The sequence below is a fragment of the Neolamprologus brichardi genome, chromosome 1 (assembly GCF_056152115.1).
Source record: "Neolamprologus brichardi isolate AB-2024 chromosome 1, ASM5615211v1, whole genome shotgun sequence".
Taxonomy (NCBI): Eukaryota; Metazoa; Chordata; class Actinopteri; order Cichliformes; family Cichlidae; genus Neolamprologus; species Neolamprologus brichardi.
In genome coordinates, this window is record NC_142104.1 from 17,001,215 (window position 1) to 17,027,749 (window position 26,535).

A 26,535-nucleotide genomic window follows, 5' to 3' on the forward strand; every position below is an offset into this window, starting at 1 on the left:
GATATGCCAAATTAGAACACAAGAACTGGACTGAAAATTTGTGACAATGGATGTTAAGGACTGATTAATCCACATTTTATTTTTTTCATTTCAAGTCATTATCTTTATGACTTTCCTCATGCTGTGCATTTTCCATTATTATACCTCTCTGACCTGTCTTCCCCATGTGATGTTTGTGTAATGAATGTATGGTCGGAAGGGTAAGATGGCGCTGGCAAGGCTGGCAGCCTTAACCCAATTTCCCTCGAGATGAATAAAGTATTATCAATCAATCAATCAATCAATCAATCTTTAGAGGAGTTCAGTAGAGAGTCTACAGCCATATTTAAAACATGGTAGAGGTTCTGCTATGATTTGAGGTTGCATTTCAGTTAGTGTTGCAGATCTTATCAAAAATGGAGTAGCATCACAGTTTAAATCATTGAGCTATACTGTCTAAAATGTGTCTGACTGGCTTGATTTGTTAGCATGACAGTGATCCCAAACACACTGTCAATGCAATAAAAGTAAACCTGAATAGTAAAACACACACTGACTGGAACACTATCAGTCATGAGCCCAGACCTCAGCATTATTTTTCAATACCATCTGGACACTGTCTGATTGGCAGCAGCTTCATTTTTCGGCATTACAGTGATCCCGAAGCCAGTGCCAAAGCAGTAAAAGCAAACCTGAATAGAACAAAAATACAATTGAACACTATGAGTCATGGATTGGCCTCCCCAGAGCCTGGACCTCAACATTAAAACACTGTGGGATCATCTTGAGAGAGAACAAAAAGCAACCAACATCCATAGAAGAGTTTTGAATGCCCGTCAAGAAGCCTGGAGAGATATTTCCGAAGGTTACTTAAATAAATTATTAGAAAGCTTGCCTAAGAAATCTCAGACTTTTAAGCTTGTTAGAATTGCACACACTCTGTTTATGCCTTACATACTGTATTTCCACAAGTGTTTGCACAAGTTTTTCCAAATGTCACTGCATTCATTTCCCTTGCAAAGTATTTGGAAATGTAAATGATCTGAAGCTAACACTTCAGCTAATCCCAGTACAACCCAACTGTTAGTAATTTCTCACCTATTTTAAGGGATTTTTTTGGCCAGCCACCAAGAAACATGAGCAGATCCTCAATGCTACGGCGATGAAGATGCTCAGGTGGATGGTGGGCTTAACCTGCCTGGATCATGTGACGAATGAAGGAGTTGCCCCAATGAAAAGAAAATGAGGGAAGCGCACCTAGAGTGGTATGGCCATGCGCAGAAAATTTGGTGTCAAGAACAGCCCTCCAACTCGACACTGGAGGCCGCTCACCTTGAGGAAGACTGAAAAAGCAGTGGATGGACGTCATCATCGAAGACATGCGCTCAGTGGATCTCACCCCAGAGGTCACCCAAGACCGACCCAAATGGAGAAGACAGAGCCACGCAGCGTACTCCGTGCTGGGAAGACGCTAAGAAGAGAGGAAGGTGTTTTTTATTAGTAAAGAAGACAGTTCTTTTTTATCTTTTTTTTTTGTTTGTTTTATTGTTTGTTTGTTTTTAACTTAAATGTGATATCCTCATATACCACTTGGTATCAAACTCTAAATACACAAAAAGTGATGATATTTGTTTTTTCCTGAATATACGCATTAAATAAATACATCCCCAGGACTGACAGAGAAAGTAAATAAAATCTTAGATGTAATAACTTGTTGATTCTCCTTTGGTATATCCAGTATTCAGGATGAATTTGAGATTATTCCCTCTTTAAAAAATGTCTTAAAGTCCATTTTATATTCTAATCTTTTATGACTTATTGGTATTCTGTAGCGCAAGTGGAAAACTGTTATATGTATCAAGGCAAAAACAAATAATCCTGTTCATAATCTCATATCATATTGTTAGCTAATGAAGGCCTATAAGCATAACTGCAACAAAGTAAAATTCTGGTATTATCATAAAGATGTTTAGTGCAGTATTTGTGTATGTATGTATGTTATACAAGAAATTAAGGACAAAATATGGGGGCAAATTGCATCTTTGTTACATTGAGATGGTCTTCTTAGTGTTTTGAACAAATGTGTTAAAATGTTAGTATTCGCTTTTATACGCAGATATTTTTGCTTTGCAGCACACATAGGAGGGGTTATTATCCAAATCTTCTGTTGCCTTTTATATGGTTTCTGAGACCTATAGCTTTTTAGACTATGTGTTATTCAGCGTTTACACAGAGGTAATGAGCATGTGCAAATGTGTATGTGATCAGTGTTTTAAAATGTCTGGCCTGCCATTGTCCTGTAAAATCACTTGATGCAGTGACTGTGTAGAAACACTGAAATATTTTGAAATATATTGGGAAGCGACAAGTGCAAAGTTTGCAAAAGGACTGTCACTATACCTAAGAGTATTTGTATTCGGTGTTTATCCTAAAGATTAAAGTTATAACAGAAATGAACAAACATTTATAAACCTCAGTTTTGTAACTGCCAAAAAGGTAACGGCATTATTTGGAAGGAAAACTTAGAAATCAGCTGCTTCACACTGAATAAGACATGCAATATCGAACATTTTACTAGAAAGAATGAAATACATTTCAAGACAAACAAAAACATCTGAAATGGTCTGAGGGCCCCAACTTCAAAGATCTGGATCTGACGCAAAGTCAGACAGAATAACTGTTTAAACCATGCAGTGTTTGGATTATTCTTTCTTTTGAACTAATACAAATAATATTTTTATGCTAATTTTCATTTCTTTATTTTTCATGTACTTGCATGAATTTCACTAGAGGAGTGTGGATTTCTATTTTTCAGTTGACAGGAGCAATTTGTTGTTCATTTGCTCTTTTTTATTTACAGCTTATTTTCAGATTTGTTTCAATCCATAAAATATTGTTGAAAACAGTTTCAAGTGATACAACTCTGGATTAATTTTCATATAATGACTGAAAACTTAAGAGTCCTAGAGAAGGAAAAATACTCTCCTGTTTGTAGTCAGCGTCTTTTTTCAGGTCATTTTCACATTTGCTCTAAGGTAGAGCGGATATGAAAATGCTGCAAAAGCATTCATACTCTAAGGTTTTCATACTCTAAGGAAATTCATCCAAGGTTCTGTGAAAGATGTTGTGATCAAGACCTGGTCTGTGCCAAACAACCAGTTATTCTTCAGATTTTAGATAGGGGTTCCTACCCGGTTGTCATGGGACGAAAGATGGCCACACCCTGGACAGGTAGCTAGTCTGTGGAGGGCAAACACAGAGAGACAAACAGCCATTCACGCTCTATAGCCAGTTTAAAAGTGCCAGACTCAGAAGGAAGCTGGGTGACCCAGAGAGAACCCATCAGAACCCCTGGAAACAGGGCAAAACAAACCTTTTGTTTCGCTTTATTTTTTACATTTTATTTATTAATAAATAAATAAATATTTTAAATATATTTGATGCTGATGCAAAGTTCAGTAAGAAGGTCTACCAACATCAGTAGCTAGTGATTAATCATTACAAATAGTTCCGCTTAACTTGTTCTAGATATTTCCCGGTGAACACAAATAAGGTAGGTCAGATCTTTCTATGACGCCACAGTGGACAGGTAAAGGGGATCATAGAAAGGGATCTGACCCAGCTGGTGTGTGTAAACACAACGCGTATAACGTCTCCCGCTGAGTGGATTGCAACAGAGCTCAGATGAGCTGGGCGCATGCAGACCATCAGGCTACATTCTTAGTCCGGGACTAATTTTTAGTCCTGTACTTCGGTATATGTAAACAGCACCGCCCCGATGGTTGCTTGTTTTAAGCGTGGAACGATCCGCCGGGCTCGATTGACACTGTCTGATCTGCTGCTGCGGATTGCTCAGAATAACAAGGCTGCTCGCTAATTCCCGTCTATCGGGGCTTTCGCCGAAACACCGAGAGAGTAGGGTCCAAAAAAAGCCAACAAGGCAGGCAAGAACGCCGCGCCGCCGCTGTCTGCACCCAAGAATGGCTTCAGGAGACCTTTACGAGGTAGGATAAAAACATGCCTAAGGAAAATGCTCTGTAATATTGACGAATAATGGAATTAGGAAGTAAAGGGAAGGGCGTCGCGTATGCAAAAAGCGGTGTCCTAAGCCCTTTAACAGGCGAAACTAACCCGTTTTCAAGCTTGGCAAAGACAAGATTGCCTTATTTAAGCTTATACTTTATGTCGCTTTTGATATACTTTGTCATAATTCTTCACGACTGTAGTAAATGGATAAGATGTAATTTACGGGCTGAACTCCTCAGTGTGTCGCCGAGTTGAAAGTCGTGGTAAAGTGACAGCAGCGCTGAGCGAACGGGCATGGTGAATAGCTACAGACGGAGTGATGGTTCTGAAGGTGCACATACGTGCCAAAAGATATTTTGTCATCACAGCCTCGACAGCGGCGTTAGTGTCACAGGCTGTTTGGCAGACAGAATCAGACACCGGTTTATTTTTGTCAAACGGCGTACGCAACTCGGTGCGAGCTTCTTTCATGGTTGATGCGTGATTTTTGTGAAATTGTGACTCTCGTAGTTATGGGCTTAAAAGTTGCCCGAATGGGTGACAGGAAGGTCACGCTGCCCCCGTGCGCAACATCACTCTGGGAGTGTGTGGGGGCCCGGCGGGGGGGCCGTTCAGAAATTGCACAAAGGCTGGCTCCCTCATCAGTTTTGTCAAATCTGACACATGCTGTCATTAGCTTTTGTCACTCTGGTGTGGTGTCTCGTGTTTGAGCTCATGGTAGAGACACAGATGGGTCTCCCAAGGACAAACAAGTGTACTTATTTAAAGTAATGTACAAAGTTTAAACATGTCACAAAGTCCATCTGAGGAAAAGCTTGGGCATCCACTGAGTGTTTTTAAGTAGATAACATTATCAGCTCACAACACTGCCAAATAACGCATGATGAGTGAAGCGGGATGTCAGCTAAAATACAATAGACTGAATAAGTGAGTGGCATTAATTGCATTTTCCCAAATAGTTAGAACCACTGACTTTAATATTCAGTAAATGAGTGCTCTTTGTCCCAGAAACACATTAAAACTAAAGTAAGATAACACAAGGTTGCCAAAAAGAGAACACATTGGGTTACGTTTTACACTTGATCTTTACACCACCACCCCTCCACTCTCTTACTGCTGCCGCTATTATTTAGTTTGTTTAAAAAAAATTACTTAATTGCTCCATTTTGTTAAGCATAAAGTTTGGCCTCCTCTACCGATGAATCCAAGGTCCACTACTGACGATGTGTCCCAAATTTTAAAAATTTAGATCAGAATTTAATCCCTAAACCTAACCAGGGAAAATGGCAGACTAGCTTGGGTAAAAGAACAAAAGTTGAGGCTCACAAAGATGTGTGCTGCTGGTAAAGTTTCTGGGCTGCTTTCCTCATAAGCCATCCCTCAAGTTTTTCTCCATTAAAAGCAATGCATTGTCCAGGATTGTAACATCTAGTGCTTTACTGAATCATTACATTGGTGTCATGCATTCATGAACTACCACTGAGCTATGAAAGCTACCCTTCAAGACATTATGCAGTAATTACTGTTGATGTTTGGGGAAAATCCGTCAGCATGCTGTTCACTTGTAACTGTGTGAGTGTACCTTTACACAGGTGAAGTTATTCTGAGCAATTCTGTACTTTTGTTTTGAAGTTTGACTCTTGACACCTCTTCTTGTTCTAAGTGGGCTGTTGCCTTTATGTGAAACCTGCCTCATGTGGCAGCCTGTACTATAAACCTCAAGACTGATCAGTTTTGTATAGAGCTGAAATGATTGATCATTGCTGAGCAGGTTTTGCTAACAATAATCTGTCTTTGAGTCATTTCTCTGCTAAAATGACTACAGCTGCATCTGATGCCACAGTTGCCAACTGCCACAGTTAAACTGTATTTAACTGGAGAAGCTGACCAGTGTTTACCTGCGCTGCGTACCTTTTAGTTTAAAAATGACCATGGAAAAGGGTTGTTTGACATTGCTGCAAGAGTTAATTAACTCTTGAAAATTTAATTCAGTAATAAGTTTTGCGGCCTGTTACCTGATCCATGATAAATTAAACATGATAAATTGAATGTCACTTCCTCTCGCACTCAGTTCCTTTTTCCATTGTACTTGGAGCTTGGTACCCAATCTCGGGTGGGAGTGATGATATCTACCCCCTGACCTGTCGTCCTGGCTCCCCCTTGCCCTACCTAGAGCAGGGCGATGTGACCAAAAATATTTATCACGATATACATTTGAAAATTTGCCATAACGATATAACTGACGATATAATTGACACTAGATAAAATACTTTACAACTCCTCAACTTTATTAGTGCAAAAAAATAAAAAAACATCAATGTATTTTCACTTAAACAAGCAGCTTTTTTAAGTGCATTAAAGTTATATAAAAAATTTAACTGTGCAAATGCAAATTCCTTGCTGACAGTTCAGCCAAATGCATTTCCAGTGGAAATTGGCCGACATATCCTCAGCATAACCATGTATAATATCCACAAAACTTAAAAAGAGGTTATACACACAAAATACGGTAATATTATGTTGAAGCACAGTACTTATCACTCCACGAGGCTCCTGCCTACGGTAGCCGTACTGCTCCGACAATCCATCAAGCGGTGCGGGTTCATAGCTTAGCAAAGTCGTACTAAAACATTTGACAGATTTTTCAGCGCCGTGTACCACATAAAATCGTTTCCGGTCAGTAAACACAACCAGAATTCATACATAAAGCACACAGGATTATAAGAGGCAGTGTCGATTTTCAGAAAAATCAATGGTTTGATTTTAAGTGTGCCGTATTTTCCAAAAAACACGGTAATAACGACAGTCCGCTAGCATGCTCTACCAAAAATAGTGCTTTGTTGTGTATCTGACGGATGAAAGCCAAACCAGTTCCACACCACTGTTGTTGCAGCATTTTTACAAACCAATTCTGGTTCATCTGTTTCATTCAACGATCCACTTTCGCTCTTCTCATTCTGCGTCGCTGCCATGTCCGTATGTAAACAAAGGCACTGCGCATGCGCGTTTTACCCATATTCTATCGCGATATTTCATTTTCTTATCGTTGCCCAACATTACACCGGTATTACCGTGGACGGTCTGATATAGCGCAGTCCTAGCCGTAGCATGTGTGTTGTATTTCGTCAGCCTCTAGCTGTGAGAGCAGTCCCTTCTACCGAATATTGTTTCACCGTCAGTAGTGGGTATCGAAGATTCCATAGGTCCCTCATCCTATTCATGTAACCCGTCCGCTGGGGTTACTTGCGTAGTAGCATTCCAGCAGCGCCCTATTTTCGTCTCTTGTCCTCTGATGGCTTCTTGTTCCAGTAGTCCACTTCTCATCAGGGAGCCCTGGTTCCTTAGTACCTGACGAGGACCTTGTTAATGAGAGCGACATCCGAGCCAGTATGGCTTCATATTTATCTGTTTTGCTCATGTCTGCGGTGGGCTTGGTTAGCATAGTGGGTCTAGCCTAGGACCCTTACTGGATACACACGCCCCAGTCGGGAATCGAACTTGCGACTCCCGCTCTTACCACTACGCTATCCAGCTGCTTAACGGTAATAACAAGATCTGGGCTATCAACACCTAGGCCCTGCCTGTACACCTGCTGGGATAATAAGCTGGCCAAAGGATGAGATGGAAGCCACTGACATCAAGACCAGGAAGCTCTTGACCATGCATCAAGGGTTTCACTCCAAGTCCAGCACCCTGAGGCTGTCTGCTAAGGGGAAGGAAGGAAGGAGGCCGGGGACTGGTGAGCATCAGTACCACAGTGCAGGATGAGACCACGAACATCTATGAATACATCAGGAAGATGGCCCCAACCGACCGCATGCTCAGTGAATACCTCAGGCAGTAGAAACCCAAGAAAGAGGAGGAACCATCATGGAAGGAAAAGCCCCTGCACGGTATGTACCACCGGCAGATAGAGGAAGTGGCTGACATCCAGAAGTCCTACCTGTGGCTGGACGAGGCTGGACTGAAAGACAGCACAGAGGCACTAATCACAGCAGCACAGGAACAAGCTCTGAGCACAAGATCCATAGAGGCTGGGGTCTATCACACCAGGCAAGACCCCAGGTGTAGGCTGTGTAATCCAGCACATAACAGCAGGATGCAAGATGCTAGCAGGCAGGGCATACATGGAACACCATAACGAAGTGGCGGGCATAGTATACAGAAAGATCTGTGCAGAGTATGGCCTGGAAGCTAGTGGAAATGGTGGATGGAAAAAACAGAAAGAGGACACCCCTCCCCATATAATACAAATGATTATTATTAACTGAAATGACAAAAGTGGCACACTTATGGAAGAGTTTAGGGTAGAGTCACTCATGCATCTAAGGGTTAAGAAAACCTCTTCAAAACATCTAGCCCATTTAAGAACACTGTCAAGTAGGTAGGTGTATGATTGTCACAGTCTACAATCAAGAGGCTCTTTCATGAATTTAAAGAGAATTTACAACAAGATGCAAAGCATTGATTACATTCAAGAACAAGAAGGCCAGATAAGACTTGGCCAGAAAACATCTTAAAGAGCCTGCACAGTTCTGTAAAAACAATCTTTCAACAGATGAAACCAAGATTGATTAGTACCGAAATGATGGGAAGAGTAAAATATAAACAAGGAAAGTGAAAAAGTTCATCGTGTCAAGAATGCCACATCTGTCAAATGTTGTGGAGGCAATAATATGGCATGGGAATCTCTTGCTGGCAGTTGTTGATGTGACTGCTTATAAAAGCAGCAGGATGACTTCTAAAGTGTGCAGGACTGTACTCTCGGCTTAGATTCTGTCAAATGCTGCAAAACCGATTTGACAGTGCTTCACAGTGCAAATAGATAATGACCCAAAACATACGGAAAAGCAACTCAAGAATTTCTCAAGGCAAAAAAATAGGATGTCCTTCGATGACAAAGTTAGAAACCTGATCTAAACTCATTAGAGCATGCCTTTCAGTTATTGATGACATAACTGAAGGCAGAAACCCACAAACAAATAGCAGGTGCAGGTTGCTGCAGTAAAGGCCTAACAGAGCATCTCAAGGGAGGAAATGGAGCATTGGGTGATGGCCGTGGGTTCTGAAACTTCAAGCAAGTATTAAAAACAACTCAAACTTCACTTTATATATCAGTGACGTTAGTCACTTTATAAATCATTTTGATCCTTTGTAAATGGGAAAGTACTTATAAACCTAATGCAACATTCTCTCAAAGGCTTTAAATAAAACCTTTAAACAAACCGTACTTGAATCAAATCATTAAAAACAAACTCTGCTGTGGGGGTGTAGAGAGGCAAAAATACAAAAATGTGTAATTGTCCAAAAACTTATGGGCTGTGCATTGCATTTAGCATGCTCATTAGTATTTAATTTCATGATGAAAATAAAAGCAAGGTGATCACAGGCAGCATTGTTTTTCACATTTATAAAGAAAGGCACCAAGTCTTGATACTTTTATTTGAAGAGGAAAACCTTAAGGTTTCTCGTAGGTTTCTATTGGAATGTTTGGAAACCCGTGTTTTTATCTTTTGCTGTGCAAAGTTCTCTAAACATGTTGAGGAGTCAATGAGATGGAATCTGTGCCAAAAGGCATTGGAGTAAATATGTAGTCATGTCCAAGAGTAAGTGAGAGAGGCTGAGACCAGTGCTGTATATTAAAATTCAGTACTTCAGTGGTATCATTTGACGTTGGGGAAAAAAGTTACATATTTGACCTGCAATTATGTGGCTGGATTCAATATTTGGCCTGTAATGCTTTCTCGGGAGGGTGTTTCTTAAGTTTGTTTCTTCTTCTTAAATTTGGTGTTTCTTCTTAAATTTCACTTATCTATTGATTCCTTTCTTTAGTTCTCAGTAAACCAGATAATTGTTTTCCTTCTTAGCTGAAAATAGTTAATGGTGAGTTGTGTTGAGCACGCACGCACACATGCCACTTTGTTTGGTACACTTGCTTAACTGCTTGTTAATGCAAATATCAAAGCATAGCATGGCAGCAACATGCATTTAGGAATGTAGATATGATAAAGTCTGCTCTGGTTCAAACCAAACATCAAAATGAGGATGAAAGGTCATTTAAGTGTTTTTGAATGTGGCTTGGTTGTTGGTGCCAGATGGGTTGTCTGAGTATTTCAAAAACTGCTGAGCTGCTGGGATTTTTCCATACAAGCATCTTCAGTGTTTACAGGGAATGGTGCAAAAGAGAGAAAGCATCCAGTGAGTGGCAGTTCTCTGGGTGAAAATGCCTTGTTGATGTCGGAGGTCAGAATACAGTAGCCAGTCTGCTTCGAGTTGAGGGGAATTAAAGAGTAACACAACCCAAGGCATCCAGACAAGTGTCTTGGAATGTACAAAACACAACCTTGAACACACAAAGCCCTCAAATCATCAAAGACTTAAAGTTGTTGAAGTTGTCAGGGCACCCAGACAGAAATATGAATTAGCTGAGAATGGCAAATGACCAATAACTTATACACAGATAACTTTATTTTTAATTTTTATTTTTTGCCTGTCCTGTATGACACTGTAGCAATCAGAATTATTGTCTGAAGGCCAAGAAAAATGCCCAACAATTTACTTTCCCAAGTGGACCTTTTGCCAAACTGCTCCACTTGATTTTCATAGTTTATTCGATCTTTATTATTTATTTTTATTTTAAGTTATTACAGTCAGAAAGGACAGGACTCGGGGATGGGAAAGAGAAATAAAAAGAACAGAGAAGTTGGGAAGAGAGTTAAGAGAAGGAGAGGGAAAGACAAATGGAGGAGGAGAGGGATAGAGAGAAAAGACATTAAAAATCTGCTTCACTATCTGCTGAGAAAAAAAACAAGCAAAAAGAAAACAGCACAGAAGGGAAACTATAGCAACAACCAACATAAGCATAGGTATCTGTAAATAATAAATACTGAATCTTACTGAGCAGCACACAAGACCAACAATGCATGATATGTTTAGAGGCAGCAGCCAACCAAGCTAACCTGGAAAGAGCTGACGAGAGCTCTAGACGGGGGGGATCACCCAGCAGCCATGGTGCAGAAGCTACAGGGGGCTTCGGCAACGTGCCTGCAGGCTTGGCCATCAGACAGCTGTGCCAGAGTGGACCGAGCCCCGGGCCAGGAAGCCTGAGGTCCGAGGGCCCCACATCCCCTGGAAGGGGCCTGACCAAGCCAGGCCCCACCAAGCAGCCACTGGGAGTGAGCCAGTACATACCTGAGCGCCCAGCCCCAGACACCAAGAACCACCAGTGCACTGACGGCTGAGGGCATCAGCCACTGGCAGGGAGTGTAGCGGGGAAGGGGATAGGCCTCCACACCTGGGGGGTGTCTGAGATGTTCCCAGAGAAGTGAAGTCTAAGACCTGTCCTGACACATAGTCATAGACATAGAGAAACGGGCACACACAGACACAAGCATGCATTTCCACCCTCATGCACACATATACAAATATTCAGCACTCGTCCAACGTGGAGACAAGCAGAAAGCTCAGCTCAGATAACTCATTTTTGATTGACTAAACAGCACGCTGATGACGGGTGTGGTTGGCAGCATCATAATTTTGGATTATTGGATAGTCTGTCTGTCACATTTTCACAAGAATGGATAATGGTGGTTAAAGGTCAAAGTTACTGTGGTCTAGCATCCATTACGTTAAAGCGTTTTTTAATGCTTTCCACATCTGCAAGACTTTTAGGGTCCGCTTGGGTCTCAGTGATGTAAATTACGTCATCAGATAGTGAGCATGAAGGACCACATAAGCAGGGGTGCACATAAGTGGTCCGCAGGTGCGCATACACTGTCAAAATAAAAAACGTGCACCAGATAAGAAATTGCAATGCGCATTTGCGTACATAAGATTTTCTGGAGGAGGACAGACATTTGTTTAGAACTCTTAAAGATGTCGAAGAAGCAAGCTCCTTTAAGCAATTACTTTGGTGTTCCTCCACCTCCAAAGAAATGTCAGAAGGAGTCCGAACCGCAAAAGAAGCGCCTATTCTCGGAAAAGTGGTTGCAGGAGGTGAGCTGGCTTCAAACAAATGATGAACGCACAGAGATTTGGTGCAGAATATGCCGTGAAAATCCCACTCTAGTGGACAAAAACAGTGCCTTTTATATGTACGCAAACGCGCGTTGCAACTTCTTATCTGGTGCGCGTCTTTTATTTTGACAGCCCATTGCAGTTGTTTTGGTTTGTGACATGTAGAATAGTAAAGTCCATTATCTGCTTTGTGTGCTCGAGAATATAGTGGAAATAGCATATTTTGTTAAGGCACCATTGGAGGAGGCGGCTTCAGTATAGGCATACATGCAATTTCAGGTGAGCCGTTGCTATGTTGGAGCGAGAACTGTCTTTCAGCAAGCTGATGACATGAACTTTGGTAATCCATGCATCTTTTTAAAGAAACTGAACTCTTGTCACTTTAGTTTTTCATCTACAGAAGAAGAAGCACTTACATTGACATGGATGGTAAACTATTTTGAAATTTATGTCAATTCTGTTGTGCCAGTGGTGGTATAACTGCTTTATTAGCTAAAATCTATCAGTGTGCATTGCCAGTACCTGCAGGCATTGATAAAGTAATTGGTAAGCTTAGACTTATATGATTCTGATAATTGAAAACCAGTTCTAATATTTCCTAAGTGGCAACAACTTTTGATTGCCATCCCTAGTTGGTGGTGGATGGAATATCTACAACTACTTACAGGTGGTTTGGGCAAGTGTGTGTGTGTTACCTACTTGGTTTTATCCTTGCATCCTCTTCCCACTTATTTTGCTTCCTTGTGGTATCAGGTTGCTGAGGATGTGGTGAAAGGGGTTGAAACAATGCTGGGTGTCGACCATCAACTTTTGTTTTTATAAATGGTTCATTTATTATTCGGCTATTTTTTTGTTTTTTTTGTTTTGTTTTGTTACACCTGTTGAAAAGTCAGAAGTAATGTTAGACTGGCATTGAAAACATTCCGTCTCCTATTGTATTTCATTTGAGATCAGTCTGTTGTTATGACTCCATTCTTATGGAGAGGCGTGTGATGGCTTACTGCCTTGGCTGGGCCTGCTGTATGGAATCTGGTGTTTGTCCCTCAGTATGTCCTTGCAGGTTCCTCCTGGGTGGAGTTGATCAGTTCAATTGGGAGTACCTGACCAGTCTTACTGGAGCATTTAAGACCTGCCTTTCTTTCTCTCCATCCACCCAGTATCATGCTATTTGTTTGGGTTAAGCCTGGTAATCTTAGATTTTACATTACACAACACCATACGTGTTTTACACTCAGTATTCTTCCAACTCTTGACACACCTCATAAAGTTAATGATGTTTTATGCCTCTTTTAGTCAATACATTTCTAAATATTGGTTAAAGTTGTGTTGTGTTACACCTCATAAGCGAGAGTATGATGGTGGTTAGAAATCCACTCTAACCACTGTCACTATCTGTCGTCTCTTTATGGTTACAGCTGTAACCATAAAGAATTTTCACATTGTATACCTGTGTTGACATCCTTCACAGACCTTTGTATATGCTCGTTCCCACTTGTTAAGTCTGAGATGATGCTGAAAATGAAATTGGCAGTTGAGGTAGGACGTGCCCACCTCCACTCTCCCAGCTCATATTTAAATACTAATTGTTACGAAACCTCTCTGGTGTATGCTACTTAGCCCTTCTGTCTACCTCCTCCACTTTTATATTTTTCTCTGCATGTGATTCAGTTACATTTCTAAGTGCACCATTATGTTGGACTGTAAGCGTTTAACTCGCATGCATGTTCTAGCAACCACCTTAAAGCTCAACTGTCAAAAGGCTGTTTACACCTCTAAATGATGGTTTCAGAGTATGGTTAAGGTCACAGCTGGACTTTCTAATCATCTGTTTCTTGGTAAACAGACAATAACAGATTTCAGGTCCACTGTAATTTCCGTTTAAGTGAATATTCAAAAATATCACTGCACTAAAATCTGAAAATTGTTTTTTAAAGGGCTTGGTTTTCACTGGTTTTATGTGTGGGTGAAAGGGCAAAATGCATTAAAAAAAAGCTACATCTACAAAAGTACCCATGTAATCCTTGATGTAGCTTAAATATTTTTATTAAATATTTTTACACCTAAAGCTGAATTTAATATAGAGTCCAGAGGTTGGACAAAAACTAGAAATGCAGCCGAGACAAATCATTATTTTATTTATTTTAGGTTAAAAAGCAAATGTAGACATGATCTGAAATGGTTGACTTAACATTATTTGCTGGTCAGTATTGGCAATAAAAGCCAATCAGTGTCATTAATTTTTTAACTATGTGCTGGTGATGAGCAGCGAGAGAATCTGATTGAGAAAGCAAGGAATACTGCATGTTCATACAGTAAGGATGTCAGTCACAAGGTGGTCTCACCCTAGTGGAGACTATATACCCACTAGGGATGGCTGTAAGTCAAGAGGGGGTAAAGTAAGTCATCTATTAATCAGAAGGTTGATGGTTTGATCCCTGGTTGTTCCACTTTCCAGTCTGAATGTCTTAGAATTCTTCGGCCAGCTCTTGAACCCTGAGTTGTTCTCTGATGTGTTCATCAAATTATGAATGTGTGTGAATTTAAGATAGAAAGCACTTAGGTATAGAAACAAATGCTTGTGTAAATGGGTGAATGAGGCATGTTTTATGTAAGAGTTTAGAGTGAACTGTGATAGTGTTGGGATGGAGGCTGTTTGCCTTCAGGACTGCCTTATTTTTGTGTGGCATAGATTCAACAAGGTGCTGAAAATACCTCACATCTCATGTTCTCATCACATCCCAAAGGTGTTCTGCTGGATTGAGATCTGGTGACTGAGGAGGTCGTTTCAGTCTAGTGAATTCATTGTCATGTTTAAGAAACCAGTTTAGATTATTTCAGCTTTGTAGCATGGGACATTATCCTCCTGGGACCAGTCATCCAAAGATAAATGCACTGTGATCATAAAGAGATGAGCATCGTTAGCAACAATGCTCAGGCAGGCTGAGATTTACATGATGCTCATTTGGTACTAAGGGCACTAAAGTGTTAAGAAAATATCTCCAATACCATGCATGTCATCTAGTAATAAGGAGTTTAGTGATCCTTGAATGCTACAGTATGCAGAATACAGTAAGCACTCGGGTGAAGAAAAAAGTGCTTGTACAAATGTGTTTGAATGGGTGAATGAAGCAAGTTTTATGAAATTTGAGCTTTGGTTGCTCAAGTAGAGTTTAATAGCACAATATAAAAACCAGTCCATTTACATTTACCATTAAATTTTGGTGAGCTAGGGGGAATTATTGACTCAGTTTCCTGTTCTTGGCTGACAGGAGTGGCATTCAGTGTGGTCCAGTGTGGTATTCTGCTGCTTTAGCACACCTCAAGGTTTAAAGTGTGATGTTTTCACCATACCTTGGTTGTAACAAGAGGTTTTTGGGTTACCCTTCTGTTGGCTCAAAGTAGTCTGGCCATTCTCCTCTGACTTCTGGCATCAACAAGGTATTTCACCCAGTGAGCTGCCTATCACTTGATATTTTCTCTTTTTTGTGTATGGGAAAATGCCAGTAAATCAGCAGTTTCTAAAAAATTCAAACCACTTATCTGATGCCAACAACCAATGCAATAAGTCACTTAAATCACCTTTCATCCTCATTCTGATTCTAGGTTTGAACTGAAGCAGGTCTTCTTGATCATGTCTGCATACCTAAGTGCATTGAATTGCTGCCATTGCAGATATTTCAATTAACAACCATTTAAACAGGTGCAGCTAACAAACTGATTGGTAAGTATAATTTACATAATGAACCGAATGTTGTATTCAGTAAAACATGATCTAGTGATTGAGACCATAAACTCATCAGGAAAGTGTTTACTGAGGCTAAAGTTCATTTTCCTATCGACCTCTATACAACTAGACTCCCATTTTGCAGCCAGAGGAGTTGCCCACTGCTGGCCAATAACTGTTACATTTTTTACATTACCACATACAGGATATTGCGTGTACTGTGATTTTGGCTATTATATGTAAAGTGATCACTTTGACGGTGGCTGCAAGGAGGTTGTGGGTTGCAGTACTGGATTGGTTAACCAGTCAAGAAAATGGATGGGTAGATGATCACTTAGAGGGAGAATTAGAGGCAACTGAATGTTTTTTTTCTTGGTCTCTCATCATGTACAGACTCCATCTGGGAAACAATGCAATGGAAACAATTCCTTTTTTTTTCTTTTTTTTTGATAAATGCTATTTTGGGGGGAGTCTCACAAAAGAAATATGCAAAGTCACTAAATCTAGTGACTGTATTGTAAAGCTGGGAACATTAAGAAGCAATGCAAACCAGCCACCTTTTCTCCTTGATTTTATGGGCTTAGAACCTCATCACATTGCTAAAGCTTGTGATGAAGCTTTAGGAAATCCTAACCAGTTACTACTCCTAACCAGTAGTGACTGGTTAGGAAGGTTTAAAAAAACTGTCATTAGAAATTTTCAGTTAAAGCCATTTCCAGGGTTTGATCTTTCTTTTAATTAAATTTGTAACATCCAGTGACCACAGGGTTCACAAAGCAAAGGAGAGAATGTGATACTGAAGCTAAATGATGCTTTAAAATCAGACAAAGGATATAAAAATATGTCTCTAGCTTGCAGTTTTCTATTATTCAATTCAATTTAATTCAATTTTATTTATATAGCGCCAAATTACAACAACAGTCGCCGCAAGGCGCTTTATATTGTAAGGTAGACCCTCCAATAATACATACAGAGAAAAACCCAACAATCAAATGACCCCCTATGAGCAAGCACTTTGGCGACAGTATGAAGGAAAAACTCCCGTTTAACAGGAAGAAACCTCCGGCAGAACCAGGGTCGGGGAGGGGCGGCCATCTGCTGCAACCGGTTGGGGTGAGAGAAGGAAAACAGGATAAAGACATGCTGTGGAAGAGAGCCAGAGATTAATAACAAGTATGATTTAATGCAGAGAGGTCTATTAACACACAGTGAGTGAATAAGGTGACTAAAAAGGAAAAACTCACTGCATCATGGGAATCCCCCAGCAGCCCATGCCTATTGCAGCATAACTAAGGGATGATTCAGGGTCACCTGATCCAATCCTAACTATATGCTTTAGCAAAAAGGAAAGTTTTAAGCCTAATCTTAAAAGTAGAGATAGTGTCTGTCTCCCGAATCAAAACTGGAAGCTTTTCAGTTTCCACAGAAAAGGGGCCTGAAAACTGAAGGCTCTCCCTCCCATTCTACTTTTAAATACCCTAGGAACAACAAGTAAGACTGCTGTGCGAGAGCAAAGTGCTCTAATAGGGTGATATGGTACTACAAGGTCATTAAGATAAGATGGTGACCTTGTATGTGAGGAGCAGGATTTTGAATTCAATTCTGGATTTAACAGGAAGCCAGTGAAGGGAAGCCAATACAGGAGATATATGCTCTCTCTTTCTAGTCCCTGTCAGTACTCTTGCTGCAACATTTTGGATTAATTGAAGGCTTTTCATCGAGTTTTTAGGACTTCCTGATAGTAATGAATTACAGTAGTCCAGCCTAGAAGTAATAAATGCACAAACTAGTTTTTCAGCGTCCCTCTGAGACAGGATATTTCTAACTTTAGAGATGTTATGCAAATGGAAGAAAGCAGTCCTACATATTTGTTTAATATGTGCATTGAAGGACATGTCCTGGTCAAAAATGACTCCAAGGTTCCTCACAGCGTTACTGGAGGCCAAGGTAATGCCATCCAGAGTAAGAATCTGGTTAGATACCATATTTCTAAGATTTTCAGGGCCGAGTACAATAACCTCAGTTTTACCTGAATTAAGGAGCAGAAAGTTACTGGCCATTCAGGTCTTTATGTCTTTAAGACATTCCTGCAGTTTAACTAATTGGTGTGTGTTATCTGGCTTCATAGATCGCTAGAGCTGGGTGTCATCAGCATAGCAGTGACAGTGTATGCTATGTCTTCTGATGATACTGCCTAAGGTAAGCATGTATAATGTAAACAGAATTGGTCCTAGCACTGAACCCTGTGGAACTTCATAACTAACCTCAGAGTGTGAAGAAGACTCTGCATTTACATAAACAAATTGGAGTCTATTCCATAGATATGATATCAGCCACTGCAACGCAGTACCTGTAATACCTACAGCATGTTCTAATCGCTCTAATAGAATATTATGGTGAACAGTATCAAACGCTGCACTGAAGTCTAGCAGGACAAGCACAGAGATGAGTCCACTGTCAGAGGCCATAAGAAGATCATTTGTAACCTTCACTAAAGCTGTTTCTGTGCTGTGATGAGCTCTGAAACCTGACTGGAACTCTTCAAATAAGCCATTCCTCTGCAGATGATCTGTTAGCTGTTTGACAACTTCAATGATTTTTGAAATGAAAGGAAGGTTGGTGATTGGCCTATAATTAGCTAAGACAGCTGGCTTTTTAAGTAAAGGTTTAACTACAGCCAGCTTGAAGGCCTGTGGTACATAGCCAATTATTAGAGATAGGTTGATCATATTTAAGATTGAAGCATTAATTAATGGCAGGACTTCTTTGAGCAGTTTTGTGGGAATGGGGTCTAAAAGACACGTTGATGGTTTGGAGGAAGTAATTATTGGAGTTAACTCGTAATGTAATTTGGCATGTAATTTGAAAAGGGGGAGCTAAGGCGAACTGTGGATATAAAAACAAGATCTGGAACGCAAAGACAGTTCAGATAAAGCTTCATGTCTGCTCGGAGGAAACCCCCTCCAACCTTTCTAATATTCTAATATTCCCCACAGTTGTGCATCTATTTATCTTGTATGCATTTAAAGCCATTTTCAGAATCTGAACTGTAGACAGTGTATCTGTTCCTTTCCTTTTTAGAAATCAAGAAAATATAAAATTTGACAAATGTGCCTCGTTTTTGGATTATGTTTACGGCTTGTGGCTATGGTTTGAATATATTTCACAACATGTGGTGCAATGGCAACACAAGATGTGCATATGTATTGTACATAATCAGGTCATATTAAACTTTCAATGCCATAATAGTGTTTATGGGATTGAAAAGCTTTTAGAAGGCTAAATGTATTCTACTAAATAGGAGACTACAGTGAATTGTCTTTTGATCTCTGGCTTTTTGTTTCATTGTGTAAAAGTTCTTGGGCAACATACCGAACCCTAAAATTGGGGTTTTGGGTTAAGCACTATGGGTGGTTAGTAAGATGAGAAAAAACACACATACAATCTATTTGTAGTGGTCAGAAGTTTGGGCTTTTAATGATTCCTTTGAATGTTTTTTTCCAGCGTCCAACATACATCTTGAATTACTTAAAAAAAAACAAGAACTTGGAACACAAGTTGGAATTTATTTTTATTCCACACAGGGTCTAAATGATACACATGGGCTCAAATGTGTATATATACACCTCATCTAATAATTTTGATTCATTGTCCTGTTGGAGCTCCCAGTGTCCAAGTTTGAACCCCCGTTCTGGCATGAAGTTGAAGAATTTCTAACTAGTGTTCCTCCTTTATTATTCCATCCACTTGGGCAATGTATCAGTACCACTGACACCAAAATAGCCTGAACATGATGCTACCACTACTGTGCTTAACAGTTGTTACAGTGTTCTTAGCTCTAAAAGTGTCAACTTTAGCAGTTCAAATAACGTTTGAGCCATTTGGCCACAATGACACTCTTTATCTTTTTCGTTCATCAAATTTTCACCCAGAAGGCATTTGTCATATTTATGTGGGCAACTGCAAATCGCAGTCAGTAAATTCTTTCTTGGTTGGCAAACTCACTTTACTGTGAACAGTGATGGTGGTGTTCCTGCAGTTTCCAGTTTATGGCAGGCTTGACAGTTGGTAGTTCCTGGGTTGTTCCTGAACATCATAACCAATTTCCTCTTATCTGTAGGTGAGAGTTTGGGCTTTTTTTCCAGACCTTGGCAAAGTGGTAACACATCCGAATAACTTTTACTTAAGTTCAGTTGTTTGAATCACTGATCCGCTTTCTAATTGATCAGAGTATTTGTCAGTCTGGAGAACGCTGTCAAACAACACATAAGACAATGTTTGTGCTGATAAAGAGAAACTAGGAGTTGCAGTTAATGCTAAGGTAATATTTATTTATATAATAGACTTAAAACAATACAGTTCACTAAATTGTTTTACATTGAAAATATATAAGTATCCATTAAAACAGAGCAGAATCCACAACATTAAAATAAAATAAAAGCTGAACATGCAATGCAATCTTCTAAAATTATGTCACACTGCAGCCAAATGCCAAGGAGAATAACTGGCTTTTAAATAAAGCTTAATTGCCTGTAACGTCTAGCACTGCTGATGAGAGGTTAGATTTGTAGGTTTGCTGCTGCTGCTGCAAAAGCTCATCTCTGTTTTTTAAATGTAGTTTTAAGAGCTTGTGTGTAAAAGCAACTGTTTAGTTGAGAGAGCTCTTAAAGGTGAATGAATGTGAAGCAGCTCAGATAGATACAAAGGGGCCAGTCCATTTAAAAGTTTTAAAAGTGAGCAATAAAATCTTAAATTCAATTCTAAAAAAGACAGGGAGGCAATGAAGCATGAAAGGACTGGGTAATATGTTCATTCTTTTCACCCCTCATCCGTAAAAGGCTGATGGGGTGCTGTTGTTACCCTGCAGGGCAGGCGGACAGGAGTGTGGACCACCCAACTTTGTGAACATGCTAACTCAAGGAAAATGATACACTTATGGTATCTATTAAAACCCCCGGAGCGTCACAAATTCCTGGAATATTACTTCTGAATCCTTTGTCTTTCTGTGATGAATACGAAAAATTGAATTTTAGAATCAGTTTTATTCCTGCTATTTTTTGTTTTGCCTCCAAGCTTATTTCATTTTTACCCCACGGCCATAAAAGGCTGATCAGGTATTGTCACTCTGCTGGGTGGGCGGGTCTAACTTTCCTTAAGACTTTGGAAATTGATCCTCATCCAGGACTTAATGTAACAAAGGCGGGTTAAGCAGAGGCTCTCATGGATCTCAGCTGTTCAATCGTTTAATCAATCTTCATCACTAACAAGACATTCCTAGCCCTTGGCCATGTCAAGTTAAGACATTGTAGGACTTTTAGCACCACTTACTAAAAGGCTGCACGTGTGCATGATGTGTGTTTATGCATGCAAGACAAAAGGGAGAAGAACGATAGTGCACAGACCTTTGGAGATGGGCGGTCATTATAAGCATAGCAGACAAAGGATTTTGAAAGCTACAAAGGTTGTTTGAATTCCTTGAGTCTCTGGGTTTTCCTCTAACACAGGTCAAAAATCAGAAGTGAGTCTATGTACAAGAGTGAGATGGACAGAGAGAACAGAAAACTATCTCAAGTGTTGGTTTGAAATTCAACAATGACCTGTAAACGAACTCGGTAAGCGTCAGCAAGAAAAGCGGTTATGATCATGGTGAAATAGAAGGAAAAATTAGTTTTTCGTTTTGTTTTTTCATTCTTTTGAAACCAGTCTGTGGTTTGCGTGGTGAGTGGATATCTGTAACTATAAACTACTAGAACAAAGCCCCATTATCCTTTGGAAACTGGATGGTGGCAAGGCAAGAAAACATTAATTTGCTCATGGCGAAAAAAAAACACGTAGTGCTATCAGGAAATTAACTGATGTCTATGTTGATCAGGTGATACCATGAATCATCAGTTACCATCACCTGTGGACACAAACGCTTGTGTTGGATAGCCAGCCTCCTTGCTGATTGTTGTAGAACATTCAGGATCTTTACCTGTTTTGCTTTTGCTGTTGGCAGCGAGCTTATTTTGTCTGTACACCTGTGAAATATATGTTAGGGCTCACACTAGGCACGGTTGCCTCATTCGAAGTTTGAGCATGAATGTCTTACACTGCACTTAACAATCTGAGCCTGAGTACGCATCAGTTTGTCTCAGCATCTCAACTCTTCTCATTCCCTTTCTCTTTCGCACACGTGCATGCCTTCCTGTAGAGGAAAAGCAGGACTTTTTTATGGCAGTGTTGGCACACTGTCCATGGACATATTTGTCATTTACTTGAATTGATAAATAATCAAACTGAACCAAGCATTTTTTTTTTTTATCCGAGACATCAGTCGCACTAGCCAAAAGAACTGGATTGAGCACCTCCTTTGAGTTTTATTATTATGCTTTTATACGTCTCTTTAATATAGTACAGTGTAAACATTGCTACTTACAATATTTTTCCTCAGCCATGGAACTCCAATTATTTTTATGATAGCTCCCAAACCTATAATTAAATATATAATACACATAATGCAGTTAAAAACTGTTTAAACTCCTGCTTAGACTACTTGTCCGCTAAGAAGCTTTGCTCCGAGGCAACCCCAATTTCTGCTTTTCCTAAACGAGATCAGTGTCATATGTTTCAACTGAAGTTGCTGTGGAAATGATGCCTTCAGGGGATGTTGTTTACACTGTAGGTTGTTGGTGTAGCTTAGATGTCCATTTCAGTGGGATGATTTGTTTGGATGTGCTCAGCCTTCCTGTCTTAGCAGGTTGAGTTCAGTGTTTGGTAAAACCACTGAATTTGGAAATAAAATCTTTATCTAGATTAACTCTGAAACATTTTTGTAGTGATTTGTGAAATGTGTTTACTGGACTGCTCTCAATTATTTCATTTGAAATAAAAAAAACTAAAAATTTCCAATTCTCCAATGGTGGTTGCAGTACCTTAAATTTCTCAATCATTCATTTTATGCTGATATTGCTGAACATAATATACACTAGTCACGAATTAAATTTATGTTGTTGTCATATGAATCTTGTCTCTTGAATCTCAGTTCATCTTAGCTGAAATTGTGTTTTTATCTTGTTAGACTTCTTCTTTTTTGTCTATCCCACTTCCCAGATTGTGACATTTCGTTATTTTTTTCCAGTTGAAAAGAGCATGAGGTAGAGATTTATTCATCATTTGTTTGTTTAGACTTTTTTTTTTTTACTATGGGCACAAGTCTCTTTGAAAATGACCAGGAAATTATAGTGTTGACACAAGTTTATCAATAAAATGGTGCCATTCCAAGAAAAATTAGACAACCTAATGTAGACGCAGTTTTATTGCGAGAGCATTGTTTCAACATTGCACATTCATGCCACACATGAAGTCATTCTCTGCAGCAGATGCTTCAGCATCAAGAGTTTTTAAACCTCTCCTTTCTGTGTATGCAAGTGCACACCATGTTCAGGTTTTATCCTTCTTTCTCCTCTCAGCATGTATCTCTCTGCTTGGCTGCTAACTCTGACATTATCTTAGACTGTAAGCAACCTAATCATCTGTTCATTTCGCTGCCACCCCTGCAGCTCACCCATCAAAGGCTGTTTACTTCTGTTAATGTGCACAGCACATCTGAGAACATGATGAGCAGTTATTACCACAGCTATACTGAAGCCTCTGATAAAACCTCCCAGCCGATTAACACGGGTCTCATGACTCAAAACCTGTTTCTTCAGAAGAAGTCATATGGATATTTATTTCATATATTCTTTTGTTTTTTTTGGTTTTTTTTCTTGTCATTGGCAGTAAAAGACATAAAAAGTAGATTCAAAATTTGTTTTAAGAGCAACTTGACTGCTGTAAAACTAGAAGATCCTCACATGATACCTAAGGATTTACTATTTTTCCTACTTTTTTTTTTTTAAAGCATGACTGTACTCTCACATCTGGCAGTGATTATTATGAAATCTCATCAACCTTTTGATGCTTCACATAATCGAGCCTTCAGTGTAACAACAGTGGAGCTTCTGTTTATTTGTATGTTTTAAAAAATGCCATCGGTGACAGATTTTACTGGGATATTTCAGTTTGCTGTGTATGTATGACTTGTTTTTGGTGTGGATATTATGGGTGTTTTGTATTCTCTGTGATGTGATAATGTGCATGTGGGTGTTTGCGATGGACCGAGGGATCAGACAGAGAGTGATGCCCTTAGTTTTGTCTGGCAGTGACATTTTGTTGCCATTGTATGTTTTGTACTTAGTAGCTTTTATTTAAACATATTGTGTTTTCTTTTAGAAAAATTCCAAAGTGAAAACCAGTAGAAGTTACATAAATGTAACAAAATACATAAATGTAATTTAACATAACATTTATTTACATACATTTATATAAATATAATGTTGCATAAATTAAATAAATGTTCTATTTTTTCTTTCATGTGAAAGCCTCTTTTGACTTGTAATTTCACCTTCAGTCTAATCAACACCTTTGCGAATCAAGTTGAATGCAGTCAAATTGAAGTGCAAATTAATGAGTCGTTTCATTATTGAAGTGATTAGTCACACATTGTGTATACCACAATCTTGATTCCACATTAAGAACACCATAGACTTTGTATTGTTTATGCAACAATAACTTACTTGTATCCATGGTTTTGATTAAAAAAGAATGACAACCATTGACTATAGCCATTTTTTAAATTAAATCTGAGATATTTGCTTGTCTGAGTGTCAGAAAGAAATTATGTGTTATGTGTGTTTCCTTTGTACCAGTTGAATTTCTATTTTGTTACTCTGAATTTATTCAGTTTGTAACAATGACTTCAGAAGCACTCCCATTTTAGACCCCTGCCAAGAACAATTATACACACCTCAGTATTTTTCTCAAATAACTGATTTCCAGTTAAATGTAAAAGTTTCTTCTTTTGCCTGTGTGCCACCTGTCCTCATCTCTTCTCTATAGAATTATAAAAATACTGGCTCGTCCGGTGTTTGGCTTCAAAAAGCCCATTTTTAAGGTTTCATCATGAAAACAGCCTGCAGCTCATCTTGGCTTCACCCTGGTTCTTATCTTTCTTATACAGGGAGTTAGCTCTTATCTTGAACTTGACACATGTCACACAATGTTTCTCCTTTTTTTTCTTCTTTTTTTAACGATCTGGCACTCCTTGGCAATGTTTCAGAATATAAGGGATCGTCTTCTGGAAAACATACTAAATATGGTCAGGCAATTCAGTGTACCCATTAGCTTTTGATTTTAGTTATGTGCAAATCTGGCAAATGACACAGAATCAGACCTCTGAAGGTGCATCATCATCAAGTTTATCCAAAAGTGCGACACACACTTTCACAAAACCCTCTTTTTCATCAGCATAAAATCATATTAAGGGCCTCAGACCCTTTAAGATAAATTAAAATAAGTAGGCCACAAAGATAAATCAAATTTACCTGGTACAGATTGCTATCTGAATGTAGACAATAAATAAATATATATTTTTAATTTAAGTTCTGCTTAACAGTTCTGCTTTTTGTTATTTTCATGATAAAGGTTTTAGCCCAATAATCAAGCATTACCAGAGGCCAGTACTGTGAAATAGGAATTTATTTAACCCTTATTTAACCAGGAAGTCAACTCTTGACTTTAGTCTTAGATGGGTTTGAACCCTCTTAAGAGCGGTGATTTATTGGTTAGCAGGTAACTTCAGAGTTAACACTAAGTTTTCAGTGCTACATAGGTGGTTTTTGCTTGGGTACATGGTAAATTATGCTGAAGACCAAACCTTAATATATGGAGCAGGTTATGTTCAAGTGATCAACAGGTATGAAATCAGTCTGCTGAATAATTAGTTATCTGAAAATAACACAATATTCCTAGAAGATCCCTTCTGATTCCTTCGTGTTTCCTTGATGAATATCAGTAAGAAAAAAAGATGGTTTTGGAATCAATTTTATTCCTGCTATTTTTAGTTTTGGCTGAAAGCAATTTTTAGTTTTTACTTAACTTTAAAGCCGATTAGGTGTTGTCGTAACCACAACAGGTGGGTGGGTGTTCGGGTGGTGTGGACACCTACGTTTGTGAATGCAAGAATGAGGCAATTTAGGATTTTTGAAAATGAAACCATAGGCACAATTGCGAAAAATCTCAGACAAAATTGAATCTCAGTGATCTCAACCTCAAGGTTAAAGGTTAGAGGTCAAGTTTTATGAAAATCTTGTGAATGCAATAAATTAAGAAGTCACTTCAGATTTTCAAATCGATATCATATATGTAAATGTCTTAAAAATTTGAATCCCAGTTACCTCAAGGTCAAAGGCCAGGTTTTCTGAAAATGTTGTGATTATGATAAATTGAAAAAGGAGTTACCTAAAGTTTTCAATATGATAACTACAGTCGAATCTACTAAGACACAGGCACTGCATGCTACACGTTGCTTTGTTATTCATTTAAGTTGTGGTCCTGCAGAAGGATATTCATCTAGGTGCCAAAAAAGAAGCTGCTATACTAAGTCTGTGAAGAAGATAGTCCAGAGTGACAAGTTGCTACCATGTGAGCATGCAGTAACCTTCATTCCTTCAGTCAGATCAAGTCTCCACTTGCCACACCCAGTTTCAAGACTATGAAGTGATGATGGCTAAAATACTCATGTTCAGGCTTCAGGACAGAATGTGTGACTCCATGGTGCCAACAACCATTTTTATTTTATTTTGTTTTTTAATGTACTGTCTATCATCCGTCTTCTAGCTTTAGCTGTGTTGCTTTTAAGTTGGGCTGCTGCATAACTCAAATGGGTTCCCAGAAGAAGCTGGGAGGTGGTGCTGTGGTATTATCTGAAC

At 39.2% G+C, this 26,535-nt stretch overlaps 1 protein-coding gene across 1 annotated transcript in view; it reads left to right on the plus strand.

The window, feature by feature from the left end:
• The first annotated feature begins 3,831 nt into the window (after positions 1 to 3,831).
• The window catches only part of LOC102790696 (chromodomain Y-like protein 2), a 40,420-nt gene continuing 17,716 nt past the window's right edge, over positions 3,832 to 26,535 (plus strand). The window contains exon 1 of the mRNA XM_006780002.3: positions 3,832 to 3,983. Within this exon, the coding sequence (XP_006780065.2) occupies positions 3,960 to 3,983 (24 nt within the window). The 5' untranslated portion in view covers positions 3,832 to 3,959. The remainder of the gene's footprint in view (positions 3,984 to 26,535) is intronic.